The 25,304-nt window shown below is 39.6% G+C and overlaps 1 protein-coding gene across 1 annotated transcript in view; it reads left to right on the top strand.

Annotated features, from left to right (window-relative positions):
• Positions 1 to 25,304, top strand: part of ZCCHC2 (zinc finger CCHC-type containing 2) — a 55,833-nt gene that overhangs the window by 19,654 nt on the left and 10,875 nt on the right. Inside the window, exons 4-11 of the mRNA XM_012506190.2 lie at positions 2,117 to 2,188; positions 7,712 to 7,824; positions 13,526 to 13,620; positions 16,001 to 16,084; positions 17,906 to 17,963; positions 20,324 to 20,459; positions 21,877 to 21,941; positions 22,308 to 22,402. Of these exons, the coding sequence (XP_012361644.2) occupies positions 2,117 to 2,188; positions 7,712 to 7,824; positions 13,526 to 13,620; positions 16,001 to 16,084; positions 17,906 to 17,963; positions 20,324 to 20,459; positions 21,877 to 21,941; positions 22,308 to 22,402 (718 nt within the window). The remainder of the gene's footprint in view (positions 1 to 2,116; positions 2,189 to 7,711; positions 7,825 to 13,525; positions 13,621 to 16,000; positions 16,085 to 17,905; positions 17,964 to 20,323; positions 20,460 to 21,876; positions 21,942 to 22,307; positions 22,403 to 25,304) is intronic.

Here is a 25,304-nt window from a genome sequence, read left to right as displayed (position 1 = left end):
TTAATTAAGAGAATGTACTGTTTTTTATCATATACTACTGCATGGTTTGCCAAGTTTTTTTGAAGTTACATCACATTAAAATAACCCTGGCTATTTTATTAAAAAGAAGTAAGAGCCTTAGATTTAGGGACGCAATTAAGATGTAAGATATATCTTTAAAAATGCCATTGTGTTTTAAGTCAAGATCACAGGCATTGTCTTTCCTGGCATTGATTTCCCTGGCATTTTCCTCCTCCTCTTTGTTCTCTGTGATGCTTTTATTCCCACTGCATTGCCCTGTCTTCTTACCCATGATTGGTTTTGTTGCCTGTCCTTTCCACAGCTGGGATTAGCTGTAGAGCCCAGCTCTGATTCTGTGCTCCCAGGCGAAGACTTTCCATGTCTTATTCTTGCCCGTCAGCTGTATCGGGAATTCCTCGTCCACATCTTCCTTACTTCTCCCTGCTTGAGCTATGCCCTTTCTCCTCAGGTTGGATGGCATGCACCCTGAAGCCAGGTGGAACCATGCCACATTTTTGTGCGTCCTCACTTCAGTTCCTCTCCAGAGGCATTGCTTGCAAAATTTTGGCTGTCCCTCTCTCATGGAGTTATTTCTGACCCTCCACTAGAATGTTTTCTCCTTCATCCATGGTACTCTGCTGCCCTTGTACCTTTCACAGATCTTTCCAGTAGATATTCTCATGGAGAGCAGGAATCTTCATCCTCAGCCATCCCACCATGTCTGACTTGCTCGTTGAATGAATTTCAGAACTCCAGCTTTGCTTTAAGGGAGAAAGATCCTCAGTTTGCAAGATTTCAGCCCTTATCTCCTGGTGCCTTACCGTGGCATGCATCTCGGTCTTTACTCTCCACGCTCAGTCAGGCTGGCCCCTTTTGCTGCTGGAGCTCATGGCTTGCCTTCCTAAAGGCTTCACTGTCCTCTTGCCTGAAATGCTCTTCCGCCATTTCCCCAGACTGAGGACAGGCCACCTTCTGGCTCTAAAGCTCCCTCCTCAGAGATCCTTCTTGACACCCCAGCTCATGTGCATCTCCCCGTTCTTGTACCATGCCCTATGCATTTTCTTCAAAGCACTGATCACTGATGGAAATTCTTATGTATTCACTTGGCTTTTATCTGTCTCCTGCATTAGCCTGTGAACTCAGTCAGCAGAGACTTAACTGTCTTGTCCATTTCTGCATCCCTGACACAAGAGTCAGAACAGTGCCCAACGCAAGTAGCTGCTCCGCAAACATTTGAATACTTAAAAATCACTTAAGAAATGTAATGTGCCAGTAATGTAAATGTGCCAGTTAATAAAGATACTAATTTTAGACTTGTAGATAAAATTTTATCTATTTTTTAAGTATCTGATTACTTATAAGTTGGTAAGGCCTAGATAGTAGCATAGTGCAAATATTTATTTAGCTCAAATAATTATAGGGTAGAAATTATTAGGGGGCCACAGTTGAGTCCACATGAAAAGCATTGAGGAGGTAGTGGGTGTGGGGTAGCACAGGAGATGTCAGTTCTGACTCTTGCACCTACTTAGGGTCATACCTCAGTAACCTAACTTGTTTGAACTTAAGTGTCTGCATCTCAAAATGGAAGTAATCATACCTGGCCCTAGCATCTTAATAGGATTTTAAAGATTGAGATAAAGATGAAATCTCTTCTAACCATAAATTCCATAAAAATATGAAATGGTACTACCAAAGAAGGCAGTAAACTCTAGTTACTTCTCTTAAGGGTGTATACTTAATAAGTTTCAGGAGATAGAATTTTTATCTTTTGAGCGGCAAAGATTTGTACTGTCAAAAGTGTCATTTTAGAGTTCTATAAGTTCATAGAAAATAACATATCTCCCCTTTCTGAAAAATTACTAAACATAATCACATTTTCAGATAGGTTTTAAAAAGTGCCATTTTGAAAAGAGTTACTAGAACGTTTTTGAGTAGCATATGTCAATGTGCAGTTAATTTTACTAATTTTGAAATTATGACAATGCCAGATTAACTTTATATTTCTAATTGTTAATCTTAGTAAAATTTAAGGCCCTTTGTTTTTGCACATGGCTTTTTTCTAGCCGGTTCCTGCCTAAGGAATAACCATATAATATGTGTGTTTTTTTTAAATCAGGTAAATTGGTCTGATCTTTCAGTCACAACAGTAACAAAAACCCACCAAGAACTACAGGAATTTCTACTGAAGGTAAAATATAGATTTTGTTGTTAAAATGATTTTTATATAATATACAGAATCCAGAAACCTCAATGTCAAAAAAACACCAGGAAAATTAAAACATACAGATAAAGGTGGGCTCAGAACTCTAAATGAACATTAGCTGTGGAAAACGTCAGTTACTCTAAACATGTTTTCTTGCCTGACATTACCAACATAAGGAAATGATGAAGGGATTTCTACATTAAAAAAAAATGGAGACCAGGTGCGGTGGCATGCACCTGTGATCCCAGCACTTTGGGAGGCCGAGGCGGGAGGATCGTTTGAGGCCAGGATTTCCAAGACCAGACTGGGCAACTTAGTGAGACCCTATCTCTATTTGGAAAAAAAAAAAAAGGAACCCTGTTCCTAGTTTCCTGCAGAGATGTGCGTCATTGGTGGCTGCTTGCAAAGGGACTTCTTAGTAGAGAATGTGTCTGCAGAACCAGATGAGGCTTGCTTCTGCTTGGTGGGAGTTCTCAGACTTCACAACTATTCAGCTGTGCACTTCCCTGAAATATTTCTCCATTTCTTCCTTCTTTGAGTTCTAGCTCCTCCCCACCTCACCCCCCATATGATAGAATCTCCAAACTCCTGGGAATAGGAAGATAATAGAAACATCTTATTACAGACTTGCCAGAGGTGAAAGGTATCTTAGATCATTTTGTTCAAACCATCACCTGTTTCTTTTATACTAATCTGATTTTATTGAAAAGTGAATAGGCAGAAATAAATTTCAAAAGGAGAGACTAGGTATAAATGGTTGATAAATTATTCTTTCTCAGTAAGCAAATATTTTAAAATTTATTGTTAGTAGAGAGATAAAGCAGAAGGTCCAGAAACAAAACATTCCCAACTGAGTTACTAAGTTTTGGTTACAAGTGTAGTTATTAAACATATACTATATTATGAGGCTAGTGCTAGTTTTAGGTGGTCTGCTTGTCACCATAAGTATGTTCTTTTCAGATCATTCTTAAATCTATGAGAGACTGTTTTATTCATCAACTTGTAGAGCTTTGAATAGCACATTAGATGCTGGTTCTTTGAGGAAGACTGTCGAAGTGTGAATTCCGCTGGATTTCTTATTAGTCCCTGTGAATGAAGTAGCACCCAGGGATGACTTGAATAGTTCCATCTTCCTGTGGTTTATTGTAAATTAGGCTCTGTCAGTTAAGGGCTGAGGACTCCTCCTCCCACTCATTAGTGACCTGCCTTAGGTAAGATTAGGGGATGAGTTTTACTCATTTCCAGATGCCAGAAGCCACTGCCTGTGACATGTCAGCTCTGGACACCTTGGTGAGTGAGATGGCATGGGTCTGTGAGCTTCTGTCTGCTGTGCTCAGTCATGGTAACAGTCGTGAGGATGCCAGAGAAGAGTGGCTCGGGCCAGGGCAGGCTCCATCTGCCAGGCAGCGCACCCCATTGGAGAAAATGAGTGCCTGGATGACGTTTTAATTACGGAGGAGGCTAAGCAGGGCTGCCTCACCCCACCTCCACACACTTTTACAATCTCTTCTAATTATTTCTAACTTTTCTCTCAATAGAAGAAGTTTATCAAAATTTAGACAGGTGATCACGAACAGGCTTCATTTGGGTTAAGGAGCAGCCTGTTTTCATTTCCCTTCTGCTGTCCTTCCCACAACAGAATTGTGGGTGAGTTGCAGGAGTACAGAGCTGAGGCTGAAAAGCCTTGAAAAGGGGGGTCCAGACTGAATGACTTGGTGCCAGTGTGCGTGTGGGGTCCTGCTTCCCTGTCCCTCATTCTGAGAGAGCACGCACCTGACCCCCACGCAGCTGGGGCCTAGTGCCTAGCACATGGAGCCTGCCTTCTACTGGCTTTCCCTCTGGAAGCTTCAGCTGTTTGTGCCTTGACAGATTTCATTTCTTCAGTCGCCCACTTTTTCTAAAAGCTTAGGTGCTTTAAAACAAATACAACTCCAAATAAGTAATTCAGTCTTCAGAATCATAGCAATTAATGAATACCCTGCTTAGCCAGTATTTGGATATAATATTTTTCTCAAATAGTATAAATGCCTCTCAATTACATGAAATAATCTGCAGCATTGTGTACTTCTGGAAACATACTGCCTATTGTGTGATACTTTTCCAAGTTTATCTTATCCTTTTTTCTCTTTTACCTTCCTTTTAACATCATCTACAAAAGATCAGGAGCTGCCAGGTTCGGTGGCTCATGCCTGTAATCCCAGCGCTTTGGGAGGCTGAGGCAGGTGGATCATCTGAGGTCAGCAGTTCAAGACCAGCCTGACCAACATGGTGAAACCCCATCTCTACTAAAAATACAAAAAATTAGCCAGGCGTGGTGGCAAGCGCCTGTAATCCCAGCTACTCTGGAGACTGAGGCAGGAGAATCACTTGAACCCAGAAAGTGGAGGTTGCAGTGAGCCAAGATCGTCCCATTGCACTCCAGCCTGAGCAACAAGAGCAAAACTCTGTCTTTAAAAAAAAAAAAGTTCGGAGCAAAATCTGTCCTGTGGACGACATGTCCAAATGAATACCCTTTTTCTTCTGTAGACCCCATTGACCTGTACTTCTAGCTTGCTGTAGTGTGGAAATGTGAGTTGGAGGTCAATATTTCAAGTCCTTTTTTCCCGTACAAATAGCAGCCTGTGTGTGTCCTTTGCATTCTGGCCCCCTTCACCTGTTTTTGTGGGGGTTTTTTTGTTTTGTTTTGTTTTTTCCTTTTCTTTTGAGACAGTCTTGCTCCATTTCCCAGGCTGGAGTGTAAGTATAGTAACACCATCTTGAGAGGCTCACTGCAACCTCCGCCTCCCCAGTTCAAGCTGTTCTCATGCCTCGGCTTTCCAAGTAGCTGGGATTACAGGCGTGCACCACCACACCCGGCTAATTTTTGTATTTTTAATAGAGATGGAGTTTTGCCATGTTGCCCAGGCTGATCTTGAACTCCTGAGATCAAGCAATCCACCCACCTTGGCCAAATGTGCTGGGATTACAGGTGTGAGCCACCATGTCTGGTCCCCTGTTTTTTTCTTCTTAGCCATTACAGCTGTCATTTCTCATGATCAGAATGTCTACTCTGTGCAGCCAGGGTTTTTGTTTGTTCCTTCACTGCAGTATCCAGGGTTCCTAAAACAGTGCCTGGGGCACGGTAGGAGTTTGAAAGTTTGCTGAATGATTGAATGAACAAGGGGTGCTACAAACATTAGATTATCCATTGGTCTCAGCGTATTTAGAGAGCAACTTTTGTGATAGCTAGGTACAAAAACCTTTCATTCCTCTAAACTTGTTCTGAGGCTGAGCTGGAGCTCTGGAGGTGGGAGGCTGGGTATGTAGAACTAGGATTGAAAGGTGAGAAAATTCAAAACACATGGCTAGAATATAAAAGACATGATTTAAAACTGTATATATATATATATATATTTAGCAAATGAGTCTTTCTTTAGGACTGCAAATAGGCCCAGGAAATTGAACATAAAAACCACTTGAAAATAAATCAGTTTGCTCATACTGATGACTGCATACCTGCAGTCTGCCCAGCAACGTGAACAGTGTTACTGAACTGTGAATATTTGTATGCTGTTGCCTTCAGTGTTCAGTACAACCATCAGTGATTTGGTAGTTGAAATAGACTTTTCACTGACACTGGTTTTCTTTGGCTGTGTACAGATATTCAGTATAAATTGTGTTTAAAATGGGTAGTAGGATATATGCCTGGTGTTGTAAGTCTGTATTTAAATGCTAATATCAAAATATAAATATTGAAATGAGTGATTTCTTTGTTTGGAAAATGGAGGCCGTGTGCGGTAGCTCACGCCTGTAATCCCAGCACTTTGGGAGGCCACAGCCAGTGGATCATCTGAGGTCAGGAGTTCGAGACCAGCCTAACCAACATGGAAACCCCATTCTCTACTAAAACTACAAAAAAAATTAGCCAGGGGTGGTGGTGTGCCTCTGTAATCCCAGGTACTCAGGAGGCCGAGGCAGGAGAATCACTTGAACCCAGAAGGTGGAGGTTGCAGTGAGCTGAGATCATGCCACTGCACTCCAGCCTCGGTGACAGAGCAAAACTCTTTTAAAAAAAAAAAAAAGAAAGAAAAAAAGAAAAGAAAATGGGTAGGCCGGGTGCAGTGGCTCACGCCTGTAATCCCAGCACTTTGGGAGGCCAAGGCAGGCGGATCACGAGGTCAGGAGATTGAGACCATCCTGGCTAACATGGTGAAACCCTGTCTCTACTAAAAATACAAAAAATTAGCCGGGCGAGGCGGGGGGCGCCTGTATGTAGTCTTAGCTACTCAGGAGGCTGAGGCAGGAGAATGGTGTGAACCCGGGAGGCGGAGCTTGCAGTGAGCCAAGATCACGCCACTGCACTCCAGCCTGGGCGACAGAGCAAGACTCCATCTCAAAAAAAAAAAAAAAAAAGGGTAGATTCAGACCTGTTTTTCCTGTTGGTGGTCAGAGGGCATGATTCCCACAGTGGGTGTATAGAATGCTGACAGAGTCTTCCATCTGACAAGAAGGGACTTCATTCTGACAGAGCATCTTGATCTTGCAATCTGCTGTCCCCACAGTGAGGAGTGCTTTATGCTACCTTTGCTAAATTTCTAATTTCTGAATTGACTCAAAATACTTACTTTTCAGAAGAAAATTTGCTTTGTACTTCTCAAAGCTCAACATGTATATCAACAATTTGTATAGATTTTTGTGGCTTCTCAGATATTGTTAATGGTTCTACTCTGAATTTTAGTGAAAGTGCCAGTAATAGGACAGATGAGTTAACAAAAGTCAAATTTAAAACTGAATTTTCCAAGACTTGGAAAGTTGGCTTATGAATAATCAATTTACTAGGAGTTTTTTTAAAAGTAAACTGGTTAAATTTTGTTTAAAATCTAAAATTTTTCTTGGCCAAGTGTTGATTTTTTTTGTGGTTTCTAGCACATTGCTCTGAGGGCACCTCAATCACATGAGGCATCTCTGGTGCATGGTTTTTATATAAATAAGTAATATTAAGGGCTTCTCACCCATCTCTCATATTCAGTTCTTTATTTGCTGCATAGCACTGGTGATCTGACATTGCCTGAGAGTAAAACGTAAAACAGGCACACAAGTGCTAAGTGCAAAGGCAGAGATAACACTTCTTGAATACTATTCCAGGGTAAAAATAGTACTAGCTATGCTGAACAGAATTTTCACCTTAACTCGAGAACCTTAGCATGGGTGTCATTTCAGTGTGGCATGTGGAGCCAGAGTGTGAGGTCCATGCAGGCATCCTCCTGTCCCAGGAACATGCTGAATGCTGTGGGTTTCCCTGCACCTGGGGGAGCCCTGAGGTTCAATCAGAAGATGGTGCATTTCCCAGTAGGAAAGGTCTATGCTGCTTCATTATGGGGTCAGATGTTGTGAAGATTTGGAAAACAAACTGCTTTTGGGAAAATAATGAGCAGGAGGCATTAATCTTCATTTTATGCATCTGACTTGTAACATACTTACCAGTAAGTGGGAAACTTAACATTGGATATTGTGGTTTTTCTTTTCTAGCTTCCAAAGGAACTGTCTTCAGAGACTTTTGACAAGACCATCTTAAGAGCCCTGAATCAGGGTTCCTTGAAAAGGGAAGAACGGCGACATCCTGACCTAGAGCCCATCCTAAGGTAATGATTTACCTGACGCCTGTCACAGCAGCATACAGACAGGACAAAGGGCCGCTCCAAATGGGGTCTTCAGGTGGGGGAATCATAGAGATCCTTTCTGTGGCGTACTTCTTAAAATGGACATGTTATCCTTGTGCTATTTAGGTCTAGGCTCACAGTAAAAGATACCAAACTAGTTTCATCATTGTACTCTTCAGTTCTCTGATACCATAAAATTTAGTTGCTTCTGAAATACGCAGATATTGAATAAAGCCTCTTATATTCTTTATAAAATACTTATTGAAAGAGGCCTTTGTCCAAGAGCTCCACTTTGGAGAGATGTTTTATTTGTTTAAAGTTGTCAAGTGCCTGGGCTGGTGGGTGGGAAAGTGAAGGGCAGCCCTGATTTCCAGCACCTGCTCTTCCTGGCTGTTACTCTTAGAGGCATGGTGCTGCCAGAGGTCAAGGTTTTGCCCTCATGAGGTTGTTGGGCTTGTTGGGCAAGATGCGCTTAGATAAGATGATCTTGGATTAATTCCCGGAGCCTCTCATGTGCTCACAGAGGAAGAAATTGAAGACACAGGCAAGGCATGTCATTGGCAGCACAAGGACTCTGTGGAGGCGGGATGAGTGTGGTTGTAGGGAAATGTACTTGTTTCATGATGGGAAGTTGAGGGAATTTTTGCCCAATTAATAGCTTATATTTTCCCTAAGAGTTTTTCTTAAGAATGGGTAGATTGAGGGTGTGGGATCACATGCTCGAGAGTAGAGGGGATGTAAAATCATTGTGTGGAGATCTGGAGAACAACCTGATGAAGGAAATCGAGTGAGCCGGGCAAGGTGTGGAGTCCATTTGAGATTGAAGATCAATAAATTATCATGGTATTGGTCTGTCCTGTTGTGTGAATTATTTTTTAAATGTTTCCCGGCAGCTCAGGTCCAAGTGTCAGGAAAGCAGGTGGTTGTATTTGTCCTGGATGGGGCTTTCTTGGATGTGACAGAAAGAAAGACAACAAGGCAAGGGAATTTGGGAAAAAAAAGTTCAGTTTTTAACAAATGATGGACAGTTACGAGAACTAAGCTGTACTAGGAAGTGAAAACAGGTGAGTCTGATAGAGTAGAATGAACTGTGCTTGAAAAACAGGTGCCACGGGAGTAATCAGGTAATTAAGCAGCGAGTCTCATTGGGATGAGAGCAGAGGCATCTGGGTGAGTGGATCTGGAGGTGATGGTGGAGGTTAGCGTATGGTTTTGGCAGTCGTGACACTCACCTCTCTGAGGGCTTCCCTGTAGGAGGGACATAAATTCAGGAATAATGGCTAAGGAAACATGCTGTTTTACTGGAAACTTGCAGTTATTAATAAATACATTACATAAAAGCAGTGCTAGAGAGCCTATATGGCTTAGGGTGAGGGCTTAAGTAAGACAGCCTGTCATCTGCCTTCTAAACTTGAGGTGGCCCAGTTTGGAAAGCCGACTTCCTGAGGGAGAGCAGAGGTGTGTGTCATTGACTGTTACGCACCCCCTCCTGAGTAGGGAATTGGGACCAGTGAGTATTCTCAGGATGGATGGGGCTGAAAAGAAGAGGATGAGTGTTTGCTCCCCAGTGGAGACAAGCAGAAATCTGGGAGGGGAAGAGTATTTTCATGTATGACAAGATCTGGGGTGTGACAGTTTGTGCAAGGTTACCCAGGTCCCTTTCCCTGAAGACATGGCCTCAGGGCAGGAGCCCCCCAAGCTGTGGATGAGATGCTCAGAGTTCTGAGCTGGGGAGGAAAGGGTCTTCTGGGCAGGCCCCAGCTTGGTCTGGAAGGATCAGAATATGAAGACTTGCTCCTCTCCCACCACCCCACAGATGCCAGTTGCCATGACAACAGGCATCTTTGATGTGAAAAGGACATTTTGGGTCAATTGGCAAAACTTAAATGGGATCTGAGGAATAGAAGGTAAAAATTGGTCAGTGTTAATCTGATATTGATTGTAGGAGAACATAGGAAATACTCACTGATGTCTTCCCAGGAGTTAGCCATTACACCAGGTATTTATGGTTTAGGAAAAACGTATTTGTACTGTATTCGTAAGTTTGAGATTTTCGGAAGGAAAAAATTAACTATTTCTGGAAGGAGCCATTTTCAAAAAATGGCTCTCAGCTAGGACCCCTATTAAAAAGTAAGTGGCTGGGCACGGTGGGTCATGCTTGTAGTCACAGCCCTTTGGGAGGCCAAGACAGGAGGATCGTTTGAGGCCAACAGCCTGGGCAACATAGTGAAACCCCATCTCTACAAAAAAAATTTTGAAAATTAGCCGGGTGTGGTGGTGCACACCCGTATGTAGTCCCAGCTACTCTAGAGGCTGAGGTGGGAGGATCGCTTGAGCCTGGGAGCTTGAGGCTGCAGTGAGCTATGATTGCACCACTGAACCCCAGCCTGGGCAACAGAGTAAGACCCTGTCTCTTAAAAAAAAAAAAAAAAAGTATGTTCGTGACTCCTTGTTAAAGCTTTTAGGATTCTCCTCAGCTTTGATCATACTTGGCTTCTTGTGCGTGTCTGTGTCTGTGTATGTTTTAGGTGTTTTTACTGTAAAGATGTTATTAAAGCTAATTTTGAAGAATGCAGAGGTGTGTACTGAGAAAATTCCCCGGTTTCCCATTCTCCAAATCTGACAGCTAAAGTAGCCTAACTTTTCCAAAATTTTCTGTGCACATACCTGCCCTTAGATTTATGTGTATATGTATATATATATATTTACTTTATCCAAATGGAAGTATTTTATACATATTAATACTTTTCTGCCACTTTTTTCTTTAAATATATTGGGACATGGTAACACATCAGTACATGTAAAAAGATGGCTGCTTTGTTTATTTGCTACATAATATACCTTTTTAGCTGAACCATAATTAATCCATTTTAGTTATTTCTAAATATTTTTAAACTACTACAATGTCCAGGTATATGATTATTTAATTTTTTACTTTTTATTTTTATTAATTTTTTTTTTTGAGACAGGACGTCGCTCTGTTGCCCAGGCTTATCTCAAACTCCTAGGCTCAAGCAATCCTCTCCAGGTATATATTCTTAACACATATGGATACATTTATCTGTAAGATCAATTTATAGAAATAATGTAATTGGTCAAAAGTTACATGTATTTTTAATATGTAATATTTTCAAACTATTTCTAAAAAGGTAGCAGCACTTCATATCTTCTGAGGCCTCATACTTGTATCTCCCACCTGAGCAGACTCAAAACATTCTCAGTTGCTCTTCTTTGCCCATCTCAGAAAGAAAGACAGTCTGATTTCAGTCTGTTTGAGTAGCCTTTGCCGCCTCCCTGTGAATGGCCTTTTCAGTCCTTTCCACACTTTATTGGTGTCACTGATTGGAAGAGTTACTTGTTAGATAAAGGAAAGAGCCCTGCTTGTGATTACGTCATGACCATACAGGTGTTTTAAATTTTTATGTACTCAGATTTACTGATCTTTTCTCCTCTGGTTTCAGGGTTTTGTGTCATGCCTAGAAAGACCTTTTCAAAGATATGTTTGAAAACGTATCTGAAATATGTTTCAAAAAATACATTTTCTTCTGATACTTCCTTTTTAAAAAAATATTGGATTCATTTGTAGTTTATTTTGATGTAGGGAGTATGGTGGGAATTCTTATCTTTTCCCAAATGGCTGGCCTGTGGCCTCAACACCATTAATAGGATGTCAGGACAGTTCCTTATCAGTTTGTGGGTTTTAAATTAGTAGGTCACCATTTGTGTCTCAGAAGTGTAGCAATTATAAAGGAGGCGGAAGAAAGGAAACTGAGAAATAGGAAATATTTATTAGTGATATAGATCTTGGTTGGTACAGGACACACTGCATTTAGTCTCAAATATGCTATAGGTTAGGAAAATGAAAATACGGCCTGAAATGTGCATTTGGGGTTGGATGATTTCTGTCATGTCAAAATGTAACCTTGTTTTTCTTATTCATTTGATTTATCAAATAGTTTATAGCCACTTTGATTTTTTAATATCAGTATAATTGCCATCTTGTGGTTATTCATTAATGAGCCTTGACTTTAGTTTGTATGCTGATTTCAGTCCCCTGCCTTTATCTCATTTGTGGTTTAAATGTGTAATACTCAGTGTTCCTGTAGTGGATGTGTACATAGTATGTGGAGTTATATCTGGGCTGTTCCTTGGTACTCAGGCCTTGAACTGAAGGTGTGCCTGTGCTTTTGACCAGTTGGTTTTAACATGACTGGGTGTGGGTTCCACCACTGCCTTTGGATTTTAATGTCAGCCTTAGGTAATATGTTCAGACCTGGAAATCTAGGTTTGCTCCTGAATTCAGATCTCAGTTCTTCCATCTTTTAATTTCACCCATGTCTTCCTGTTGAATGTTTACTTTCACATTAGAATACCAAGAAGCAATTTTGCATGATACACAAGGCAACTTTAGCTCATAAAGGTCATCTGTTGGTATATTAATGATTTTATAATTAATCTGAATAATAGGTCAAAAACCTTGGGGGAGAAATTAAAATTTAAAATGAGCACTAAAAGTGTTCAAAACTAATAGAATGGGATTTGTATGTTGAGCACCTAAGTAGTAGGTAGGGTGACTGTTTATCTGGGTGCACTATTTGATTCTTGTAACCATGAGAAATTGGAAGTTGAAAGGCTAACTAGCTTGTTTAGGGTGCTTCAGCTTATAAGTGATTGAACTGGTATTCAAATCTAAAGTAAACTTCCTAGTAGATTCTACTCTAATTGTATGCCCAAGAGCCCTTTTACAGGTACCACTGTCGGGAAGACCTCCAGCTGGAGTCTTTTAATTACATTAATAAAATATGAGGAAAGCTGGGTTTCAAAGATAACTTTGACTCATGGCATGATACACATTCAACATGAATCATCAGTCATGCCTTAGGTTGTAGAATATATCTATAATATATGATAACTACATAATTGACTGTTCCATATTTTTCAGGACTCTTAGCATCCCAAACTTCCCAACCTCCCACTTTGAGAGTGTGGGAATGTCCCTTAATAGTACAGCCAAAGGCCAGGCTCAGTGGCTCACGCCTGTAATCCCAGCACTTTGAGAGGCCGAGGTGGGCAGATCACCGGAGGTCAGGAGTTTGAGACTAGCCTGACCGACATGGTGAAACCTGGTCTCTACTAAAAATACAAAATTAGCCAGGCATGGTGGCACATGCCTGTAATCCCAGCTACTTGGGATGCTGAGACAGGAGAATCGCTTGAACCCAGGAGGCGGAGGTTGCAGTGAGCTGAGATTGCGCCATTGTACTCCATCCTGGGCAATAAGAGCAAAATTCAGTCTCAAAAAAAAAAGTACAGCCAAATAAGGAGAAGAACACCTGTGGAGAAAAGAAATTGCAGTTGTTTTTCTGAACAGAAGGGTGGCTATTGGACCACTTGGGCAGAGGCTGAAATAATACATTTTTGGGCCAGTATTGAAAACTTACCATTAGATTATACAAAATTAAAAATGAACGTATTTAGTCGATTCTTGCAAATGAGTTTTGTTCAATGTTACTGACTTCTTCCCATAGGAAATACATTCGAAAATAATACTCTTTTCTATAGGAAAAATATTTTTCCATACCTGAATTAAACTGCCACTTAAGTCTGCTTTATAATTGAAACTGAGCTTCTTGTGGATTAACATTACCTGAAATTAACAAATCTCTTTTCTTTTTATATGCAGGCAGCTATTTTCAAGTTCATCACAAGCTTTTCTACAGAGTCAGAAAGTACACAGCTTCTTTCAGTCCATATCATCAGATTCCCTACACAGTCTCAGTAAGCATCTTCTGTCCCTCTGTGGAGGTCTTTTTTCTTTGTTGGATTTTATTGCTTTACCGTGTCATTTTGTGTAGGTTTGTCACTTTAAAGTTAAGGAATAGTGACATACAATTATTTGTCATTTTTAATGAGTTTTACACTGCAGTTTTAAAGAAAGTCATGAATGAAAGCTAATATAACAGAGCAGACTGATTCAAGGTGAGGTCTGAGTCCCTCTAGTCTTTGGGGCATGGCCAGTCCTTCATTTCCTGGGCAAGAACTATTCCCTCACAGGCTGGAGACCTTACAATGCCGCGTGCTGGTGTCTGATCTAGTCTGTCTTCCTCCTGTCACCTGTTCCCAATTGACCTTTCCAGCCGATCAGACAGAAAACGTTAGCCCTGTTCTTCTCACTCTGCCTCTTTGTTTTCATCACGGAAAGGACAACCCATGCTAGACAAAGGATGTCTTCCTTTTTGTCCCTTCATCACCATCCCTTTGTTTACAGTTAGGCCTTTCTTTCATGCACGGACTATTAAAGTTAAACCCTCAATCTTTTCTCAGATTCTAGTTTCCCACTCTGATCTATCCCTGGATTATCACAAGGATAAATGTGTTAAATTCCTGCTTGGTCTGAAATTCAGGCCTCACTGTGACCTTCCGGGAGCTTCCTTCTGCTCCCTGTGCTCTGTCTCCTAGCACGCCCAGCCATTGCCTGCCCTGTGTCTTTGCTCATTTGTACGCTTACTTAAACATCATCCTTTTGTCATAACCCACTAAAATCACACCTGTTTTAAGGCCCAGCTGAAGCATCACCTCTTCCATGAAGCTTTGCCAGTTTTTCTTATGTTCCGTATGTTGAGTTTTGCCCTCTTGTTTCAGCTTTCACCACTGTCTGCCTTGTGTTTAATTTTCTACACATCTACCTCAGCCTGCCTTTTACAAATATTTTGTCAGTAACATTGGCATGTCCTTTAGCAGAATTTCTGCTGAACTTCAGGCATAGCTATGGCAAGGAACATTTTTCTTTTCTAAAACTCCCTCTGCTCTCAACAGAGTCATTTTTTCCTGTATTTAAAGGGGAAAGAAAAACACATATTTCCTCAATTTGAGGTGTGAGAAAAAGAGGTGAAAGAATAGTATGATTGAGTGTTATACGAGCTAACCTTTAAAGTTTCTCTAATTAAGTGTGTTAAATGCTAACGTAATTATCAATCAGAATTAAAAATGTGACTCTTTAAGATTAGTTGACCAAGACAAAATGTACAACTTCATGATTAAATTTATGTCTGAATGATAGCAACAGCATTTATTAAAGAGAATCCTGATCATTTTGGAGCTATGTAGATTTAACCATCAGTGCTTTCCCCCGAGCCAAATGTAAGTGTTTTTTATTGAACATGTATTAATAGCATCAGTTTAATTTCAAAAAGGCATTGAATTGAGCACAAAGTTAAACTTTTAGTTCAGATGAACAGGCTGCTCAGGAAAACTCACCCAAGTGAGGAGTTCATATATAAGTAATAAACTCATCTTGAGGGTGTGGCAGTATTTAAATTACACGAGCAGTGCTAAAGAGTTTGGTGGATTTTGTTTTTATGTTGTAAAATTAAAACACTATGAAAGTACAGAACTTGAGATTGTGGGAAATCTTGTCAGCCTAACGTTCATGCATATCTCAGTTGTTTCACTAGTGAATATACTGTTGTCAGAGTTCATTTGCATACACTGTTGAGTTTTTTTTTTTTTAATTGATAGCTTTATCTTTTTATTCTCTGGTACGGAGAGCATCACTCCATTTCCTGAAAACTAGTGCTGAAAAAAAACAATGCTAAAGTCCTGAATGAGTTAAGATGTTGAACTGTGGAGCCCTGCTGGCCTGTATTTTAATGGGGAAGTAATCCAAAATGTGTTGCATGGGCCAGTGCTGGTCCATAAATTGCTTGTTACTGTTCTGTAACATGAGAACAGAAATTGAGAGCAGACATTGAGAGATTAACAATTTGACAGTGCCACGTTATTTTATTGTATTTTACAAAAGTAACGATCCACAGCAAACTGAAGATTTAAAAAAATGAAAACTGAATCTTTACCACACCACAGATGTTTAAGAAGCACCTTTCTACTTTGTTTCCTCATTTTGCACATGAGCACACTGGGGCTGACAGATATGAAATGACTTGTCCAGGTCAGTCGCTCTTCAGGGAACAGCTGGCCCCTTGATCATGATTCCCACTCACAGTCTAGTGCTTTGGGCTGTGTCATCTTGCTTTCTCACTAGTAGCCATGTTTTCTTCACCACTCACCCTCCGTTCATTTTCCTTAGGTAAAAAAAAAAATTATATTAGTTTTATTTTAATTTTCCTAAAAAGTTAATAGTATTGAATACTTCCTACAGATAACTTACAATCCTCTCTGAAGACTTCTAAGATATTAGAACACTTAAAAGAAGACAGCTCTGAAGCTTCAAGTCAAGAAGAAGGTAAATGTAGATTCACTAGAGTAAGTCATTCTGCCTGCTGATAGCACATGGATAGAACATTTAAGGAGTGAAGAAACTGACATATAGGAATTGGAATGTAACAGAGGTTGCATTACAAATAAGTGGAGAGAGAATAGACTGTTCAATAAATGGTGTGTGGAGAAAGAATAAGTTGTTCAATAAATGGTGTATGGACAAAGAATAGACCGTTCAATAAATGGTGTTGGCACAATTGATTTTCCATATGAAAAAATAGGTATAATTAGATTCCCAATTACATCATGCAGAAGGCATTCAAGTGAATAACAACTTATATGTAAAACGTAAAACTTAAACTTTTCAATGTTAATTTGGGAGGAGAAGCCTTTCTTGAATAAAGTAGAGCATGACCACGGTAGAGATCTTACTAAATTAGAGCTGCTCTGTGACAAAAGGAACCATATAGCCAGGAGACAATCCATAGATTGGGAGATGATGTTTGCAAGATATTTGCAGATAAGACTATATCCAGACTATGGAAGGATCTTCCTAAAAAGTCAATTAAGACAATCAGCCCAACAGAAATATAGGTGAAAGACATAAATAGGTGATTCTGAGATGAGGAAACCTGAACAGCTGTTACATAACGTGCAGCCTCACTGGTAGTCAGGAAAATGCAAATGGAAACAGGTGTCATCTCACACTCAGCAGATTGACAAAACATTTTGGAGTCTGACATCAAGGATATGAAGCAGTGGGAACTCTCAGGCACTGCTGATGGGGATATAAATTGACACAAATATTTTGGACAGAAATTTGGTGCTGTGTGGTGAAGTTGGAGATAATTATATGCCGCTGTCCAGCAATCCTGCATCTATGAAAATTGTTACACACCTGCAAAAGGGGACATGGGCCCGGGTCCTTGAGGCAGCATTGTTTGCAAGGGCAAATACCAGGAAATTGCCTGAACATTTCAAATGTTAGTAAAGTTATAAATAAATAATGTCTTTGTACTAGGTAGCAATTAAAATAAAGGATATTTATAGTACAGCTGGCTCCCATCTCTGCATTGGTGGGTTTAACCAACTGTGAGCTGAAAGTATTTGGGGGAAAAAATTCTTTTTCTTGTCATTCTCTAAACAATACAGCATAACAACTATTTGCGTAGCATTTACATTGTACTAGGTATTATAAGTAATCTAGAGATGATTTAAAGTATACAGGAGGATGTGCATAGATTACATGCAAATACTGAAGGACAGCTGTATATTGAAACATGTAATGGCTAATGGGTTTATGAGCACACATATATGGATGGTTAAAACTTGCACTAGAATGTTTCAACAAGTAAGGTACTAGTTAGCCTCTAGAGGGATGAGGGGGAATGGAATGGAGGGAAGACCTTCAGTCATTCCTGTGATATTCTGTTTCTTAAAAGAGGCAAATATGGAGCAGTCTGGTGGAGGGTGGTGTACATGGATATTTGTTATATTAGTAGATACAGGTTTGAATGTTTGAAACTCTTCATTTTTTAATGGTTAAAAAGTTCTATCTGAAATTGGATGTTTTAGTTTTGTAGAGACATGCTCATACAGAATTTTCATAGTTTTGAACAAGATTGATTTGCTGTTAGGTGGAAGACATTTGAGAGAATATAAAAGGTAATTCAGAGTGTACTGTGTTTTTGAAAAATTGCTTAAGATATCTTCTATGTGGAGAAATGCTTAGAAGTGCTTCATACAGTCTGTCACCAGTGGTTATGATCATACAAACTAGTAGCATCCTACTGTTGGTTTTTGCTGCAGCATTTAGTGTAATAAGTTACTTTTTCCTCTCTTCTAGATGTGTTGCAGCACGCCATAATCCACAAGAAGCATACTGGGAAAAGTCCCATTGTGAAGTAGGTATCCTCTTTCTAAAACAAAAAGTGCTTTGGTATGTTTTAAAATCAATGTAACATTTAATTAAATTTCTGATGTATTTGGCTATAATTCTGTCATTTTTCTATTTGCTTTTTATTTCTCCACTTTTTCTGTTTCTTTTTCTCATTTTTTTTGCCTCCTTTTGGGTTGTTTTTCTCCTGTGGTTTTTTTTGTTTTGTTTTGTTGGTTTTTTTTTTCCCCTATCATCCTTGATAGTTTACAATGAAAATTCTTCTAGTGGTTACCCTAGAGATTATATTACATATCTTTGACTTATTAAAGTTGGATATTTGTGCTTGTACTGGTCCCAAACAATTTGAGGACCTTAGATTACTGCAACATCATTTATTTCCCCCGAACTTGTAAGCCATGGCTGTCATGCATTTTAATTCTCTGTATAATTTTAAATTCCATGAAACCTCTTTGTAGTGTTTGTGTACTCATTCCTTCCTGTGTCTCTGAGCATCCACCTATGATCATTTTCCTTCCAACTGAAGAATACTTGAGTATTTCCTATAGTCACATCAGCCAGTGATGAATGCACTCAAATTTTTGTCTGGAAAAAATGTTTATTTTGCCTTCATTTTTACAAGATACTCTTGCCACCTGTAGGATTCTAATTGGGCAGTGATTTTCTGTGAGCTTTTTGAGAGCATAGTTTCCTCATCTTCTTGTTCTCCCTTCATTTCCTTGCATCTTATTCTCTCTGCTCACCTCCAGTTTCTCCTGCAGATCACATAAAACCATCTGTGATTTCTGACTCATACCACATTAGCGCTCTGCTCCTCAAGTATGAGCCATGACTTTCCATGTTCTGCCTTAGGGCCTTTGCTGCTCACACAGGAGTCTGCCTCCATCCTTTTTGGGTCTCTCATTCTGGGAGGGCCCAGAAGCTCGGAGCTCCTGATGCTTCCAGCCCCCACTGTGGACTCTTCATTGCAGTCCTTTGCCATTTCATTCTCTCCACTCCCTTGCTCCTGCTTTTTGGGATCACTTCCCAAATAACCTCTGTTATGCTGGACTCTGCATTTGAGAGGAACTCACACTTAAGTCATCTGGCATCCAGAGTTTCAATCGGTCTTACTGCTGCTCTTTTGAAGATAATATGCATTTCCCTCTGATTACTTTTAAGGTTTTGTTGTTGTCTGGTTTTCAGCAGTTTTCCTAGCTTCTTTTGCATGAATTCTTGAATCCGTAGCTTGATGTCTTTTAAATTTAGAAAACTAGCTTTTACTTCTTCAAATATTTCTTCTCCGCTTTTCTCTTGCTCCCTCTTCCAAGACTCCAAATCCTTGTGTGTTAGATTTTTCACCATGTCCCGTGTTTTTTCTGTTTTTTTTTTGAGATTGAGTCTCACTCTGTTACCCAGGCTGGAGTGCAGTGGCACAGTCTCAGCTCACTGCAACCTCTGCCTCCCAGGTTCAAGCGATTCTCCTGCCTCAGCCTCCCAAGTAGCTGGAACTACAGGCACCCGCCACCACGCCTGGCTAATTTTTTTTTTTGTATTTTTAGTAGAGACGGAGTTTCACTATGTTGGCCAGGATGGTCTTGAACTGCTGACCTCAGGTGATCCACCCGCCTCAGCCTCCCAAAGTGCTGGGATTATAGGTGTGAGCCACCGTGCCCAGCCGTCCCATGTCTTTTAAGCCTTTTTTGTTTTTCACATTTTTTTCACTCTCAGTGCTTTAATCTGTTTTCTTCTGACCAATTTTTTCTTCATTGATTTTCTTCATCTGTTTCCCCTTCACTAATTTTCTCCATCTATTTCCTATTTGTTGAGTTTGTAATATTAGTTTATTTTATAGTTCTATAATTTACTTTTTTTTTTCTTTCCCAAATTTCTCTTCCAAAATCCTCAGTATTGTATTTGTCAACCATGTTAAGCACTGTTACCTGAAAGTCTGTGTCCAGTAAGTTTATCATCTGAATTCTGCTGGGGCCTATTTCTCTTGTCTGTTTCTTTTGGTTTTTGTTCTCATTATCCTGTCCTTTCATGTGCCTAGTTACTTAAGTGCTCATGACAGCAGTGCTCTCAAGATGCAGGTTGTGTAAGCCTCTCTGTCCCAACTGTAAGCAGTGTATGATGATCACCATCACATAGTGTCTAAAAGCAGAGTGTGCAGCTGTTACTACTCTTTTTAGAGACAGGTATTAATGATAAATAGATGTGTAGTGGTTTATTTCTCATAGTATACTTTTTTTTTCTTAGACCTATCATTAGGCATTCCTTGAAGAAACTAATATATTGAAGAAAGGGTTACTGTAACTTCTTCATTGAAATGAAATAGGTTATTATTGAGGGCAGATTTTCACACTTTCATAAACTTTTCTTTGGTAGCAATATTGGTACAAGTTGTTCTCCATTGGATGGGCTTACCATGCAATATTCTGAACAGAATGGAATTGTGGATTGGAGGAAGCAAAGCTGTACCACCATTCAGCACCCAGAGCACTGTGTGACCTCAGCTGACCAGGTGTGTGGGGAGTTTGTTTTGGAGCTATATAGTTAAAGCATTGTTACTCTTTAAGAAAAAAATTAAGTTCTGTAAGTTTTCAATCAAACAGTATATCTGGTAAGAAATGAAGGAATGTTTAAGTTTTAGACTTTATACTTATATATGATCTAAGCTCTTCTGAGACCTGAAAATGTGTATTTAGATTACTTTTATTGCTTGTGTAAGATTAGTACACTTTAATATGACACCTTCCCAGGCACCATGGGTCACGCTTCTAATCCCAGCACTTTGGGAAGCTAAGGCAGGAGGATTGCTTGAGGCCACACATTTGACCAGCCTCGGCAACATACTGAAACCCTGTCTGTATAAAAAATTTAAAAATTAGCTGAGTGTGGTGGTACACACCTGTAGTCTCCGCTACTCGGGAGGTTGAGGCAGGAGGATCACCTGAGCCCAGGAGTTCAAGGCTGCTGTGAGTCATGATCACACTACTGTACTTCTTCCTGGGCAACAGAGTGAGACCCTGTCTCTAAAAAATAAATTTAAAACAAAATAAAAATTTTAAAAATAATACCTTTGCTGTTTAACAAAGGTGTACATTAGATTGTTAGGCCAAAATTTTTTGGTCTTGAAAGAATTAGAATTCGCATTTCAATCACTGCCTTGCTATTTGTGATGTAAATTTTCCAACTGACCTTTCTTCATGAATATTTGGGTCAGTTTATCGACACTTGAGAATGCATTAGGGGATGTTTGCTTTCTTAAGATTTGGGTGTGATCAGAGAGCAGAATGCTGTAAGTATGTTTCATGTCATATGGCCTCACAGATATGGGGGGAGGTCCCTGTGTATATGTTACAAGTATAGAATGAAACTTCGCTCTTGAAAATTGATTCATTAACCCGATGTTGTCTCTGGCCAATGCTCAGATCCAAATGTTAACTCTTGTTGGAATGTGTTTTTATGCATTAAAGCATATACTGAGAAATTATAAATAGTTTCAGTCATAATTAATGACCTATTTTCAAAGCCCATCTGAGTTTACTTTCCCTCCCCCACTCCAGTGCCTGCACCCTCTCTTCTTAGAGTTGACGTAATTAAGTGTTGACAGTTATATCAAATTGTACTTTTAAGAGAATAGTAGTAAACCTACAGCAAGTGCCAGTCACTTGTGTTTCATTTTATAGTCAGAAAAAGAATGTAGGTCCATTTTAAAAGAAAAATAGAAAATAATACTGTATTAATCATGAGGAAAATATGTGTCACAGAATATGTAAATTTTAGTGGTTCAGGTGGGAAACTTCAAAAATAGGTTGGAAATCAACACTCGTTAGAATATACAAGTGGGAATCTATCATTTTAATGTTTATTATGAGAGTAAAAACGTCAGTATGGTTTAGCTTTTGTCTGATTTGTCTTTTTATTCTTTCTACTAGCATTCTGCTGAAAAACGGAGTTTATCTTCAATAAATAAGAAGAAAGGAAAGCCACAAACAGAAAAGTAGGTTCAATTGAAGGAAAGACAGCATATAGCCTTTGATAATAGGCCTGTTTAGTTTATGATAGTATACAACATAGTATTTTTTTAGTTAGTTTTCTTTGTATTTTTAATTCTGGGTTTTACTCTTTTGGTTCAAAATATTAATATATGCAGGTGATAAAAATAAAGCTACTGTCAAATACTGCATTCAGTTTGGAGGGGTAAAACTCTCAGAACTTTCCACTGAAGGGCGAATCTTAATTGTATTTAGATTATTCCTTACTAAAAAAATTTAAAGATTCTTGAAGGGAATTTTATCAATACTGTACTGAATGTGTTTGGTAGATAACCTTATTAAAATGTTGGCAATATGTTCATTTGGTTTAGGGAGAAAATTAAGAAAACTGACAACAGATTGAATAGTAGAATAAATGGTATTAGACTCTCCACTCCTCAGCATGCCCATGGTGGTACTGTGAAAGGTAAGAAGGTTATTTTTCTTTCAAATACCCATCACATAAATATATTCAGCATGATACTTACTGTATTAATAGATATTGAGCTGTTGTGTCAAATCCTAATACTATAAGTTTACCTTGTGTTGATATGTACAGCAATTTCCAAATTAAACAGTTCTGAAATCATTAGAGTTACTTTAGGGAATACAAACCAGCCATGAGGGTGGAGATTGCCTTTGCCTCAGTGATTCTCACCTGCCTCTCCCTTCTGGCAGCAGGAGTCTCCCAGGTTGTCCTTCTCCAGCCAGTCCCGACTCAGGAGACAGGTCCCAAGGCCATGGGGGATCTCTCCTGTGGCTTTGCTGGCCACTCATGAGAGTGTTTTTATGTAAAGTCGTTTTTAAAATACTGTTGACTTCTTCATGATTTAATAACCATCCTTTACGAAGTTTTATGAGGCTTTAGGGGAATGTCAACCCTCAAATTTTTGTTATACTAGATGTATATGGCTTCCATTTACCCACCATTATTTTAAGGTCCCTTTATTTTTAGGTTCAAGGTTCATTGGACTTGAGAAAGTGCAACCCTTCTGCAGCTTCATTGATTTTGTTTATCTTCACTATTAATTGTAACGATTAAAAAAGAATAAGAGCACGCAGACCTCTAGGAGAACGTTTTATCCCTGTATGCCCCTGACACATTTATGTAGTGATCCCACAAATGTGATTGTTAATCTAAATGTTATTGGAATATTAGTACATTCAGTTGTGTTGTAATATGAATAACCAGAATCTATTTCTTAAAAGTTTTGAGTTTATTTTTAAACTAGATATTTGTATAGAAAGACTGAATAGTGATGAAAAAAAAAAATGGTTACCTTTTGAATCTGAAATCATCTGGGCCAGACACGGTGGCTCACACCTGTAATCCCAGCACTTTGAGAGGCCAAGGTGAGTGGATCACCTGAGGTCAGGAGCTCAAGACCAGCCTGACCAACATGATGAAAACCTGTCTGTACTAAAAATAGAAAAATTAGTCGGGCATGGTGGCAGGTGCCTGTAATCCCAGCTACTTGGGAGGCTAAGGCAGGAGAGTCGCTTGAACCCGGGAGGCAGAGGTTGCAGTAAGCCACGACTGTGCCATTGCACTCCAGCCTGGGCAACAAGAGTGAAACTCCATCTCAAAGAAATAAATAAATAATAAATTAAAAAACTAAAATCATCTGGCCAACTCATTGAAGCATTGGAAGTGGGGTAAAATAACATGGACAAAACCCATCTTGTCTGTAGAAGGATCTTGTAACACGTTACTATCTCTGAGGTTCCCTCTGGTGGTGATGGCAGCTTAACGGAGGAGGAAAAAGCTAGATGAGGAAGACTGAAGTCTGTCGGTGGACATTTGGAGATTGATTCTGCCGGCCCTCCCTGCCTTTTTCCTTCTCTTTCTAGTTCATTTTCCATACTGCTGCCATGTTTGTTTTCTAAAATACCATTTTCTGAATGAAATTCCTGCCCTCCACAAGATCACTCTGTCTCTTGTCTCACAGTGTCTGGGAACTACTGCTCACTAAAGAAGTTTGCAAGTATTCTTTCCATGTTAGCCCATTTCCAGAGGAGAAGCACGTAGACGTTGGTCAGAGACAGTTAGGGTTTGAGTGTTGTGCTCCCCCAGTTTATTAAGCATGTGACCTCTCTGATGCCTTTGTTTGCTCATTTGTAAAACAGGAGTAATGCCTGCTTCAGCAGATTGTAAGAATTACATGTAAAAACATGAGCATTTTCCTAGTTCCAAGTACTTAGGTGTTCAATGCAGCAATTTAGTTCCTTTTCCCTGTTCTAATAAATTAGAGGGAAACATACATTGTATGGGTTATTAAGAACTTTGTAACAGCATCAGAAACTCCCATTCATTTCTTTCCTTAATTTTCAAGTGTTATGAAGATAACAACCTCAGCATATTTTTCAGTTTTATCTATTTTCTCCTCTATATCCGTCACCGATTTGTATGTATTTACATTTATAAAATGACTGTGAATGAAATATTTTTTGTACAGCTTGTCTTACTGATATCAAGTGCAGCGCAGATGTATGCCAATTCCAACTTTTAAAAAGCCCCTCTGTGTATTAATTTTCCTTTGAAATATTAAGGCACCAAGGAAGAATTGTCTTTAAGCATTCAGTAAACTCAATACATGCCTAAGGATTTTTTTTATGGAACAACAGCTCATATCATAATTTGGAGAGACATTGTCTTGAAGCTGAAAATACTCTTTCTGATTAGCAGGTTGTTTGGATCTTTAAATAATACATTTTAGCTTAAGATTTGTATTGTTTTACTTCTTAAAAATTTATTATTAAATTTAAATTTTAACTTCTGTTTTGAGTGATAATCCATTTATGTAGCTCAGAATTTCAAAAGAAAACAAAGATCGCTCCCAGCCCTCCTCTGTGCTGGCTCCTGCCAGGATGCAGTCAGCGCCATCAGCTCTCTGTGTTGTTGGAGTGTCTTTTCTGTTAAAACCCAGGCTTTCTGAAGAGGTGCATATTACCTCATATAGAGCATTAAGAATGCTCACCATGGCCAGGCGCGGTGGCTCATGCCTGTAATCCCAGCACTTTGGGAGGCCAGGGGCCGGTGGATCACATGAGGTCAGGAGTTTGAGACCAGCCTGGCCATCATGGGGAAACCCTGTCTCTACTAAAAATATAAAAACTAGCCAGGTGTGGTGGTGCACACCTGTAATCCCAGCTACTCGGGAGACTGAGGCAGGAGCATCACTTGAACCCAGGAGGTGGAGTTTACAGTGAGCCAAGATTGCACCACTATACTCCAGCCGGGGCGACAGAATGAGACTCTGTCTCAAAAAAAAAAAAAAAAGATTGCTCATCATTGTAGTTTATTGCCCAGTGTTTCTTCCACCCCACTC

Source organism: Nomascus leucogenys, chromosome 4 (genome assembly GCF_006542625.1).
Source record: "Nomascus leucogenys isolate Asia chromosome 4, Asia_NLE_v1, whole genome shotgun sequence".
NCBI lineage: Eukaryota > Metazoa > Chordata > Mammalia > Primates > Hylobatidae > Nomascus > Nomascus leucogenys.
This window is presented reverse-complemented; position numbering and strand designations above follow the sequence as displayed.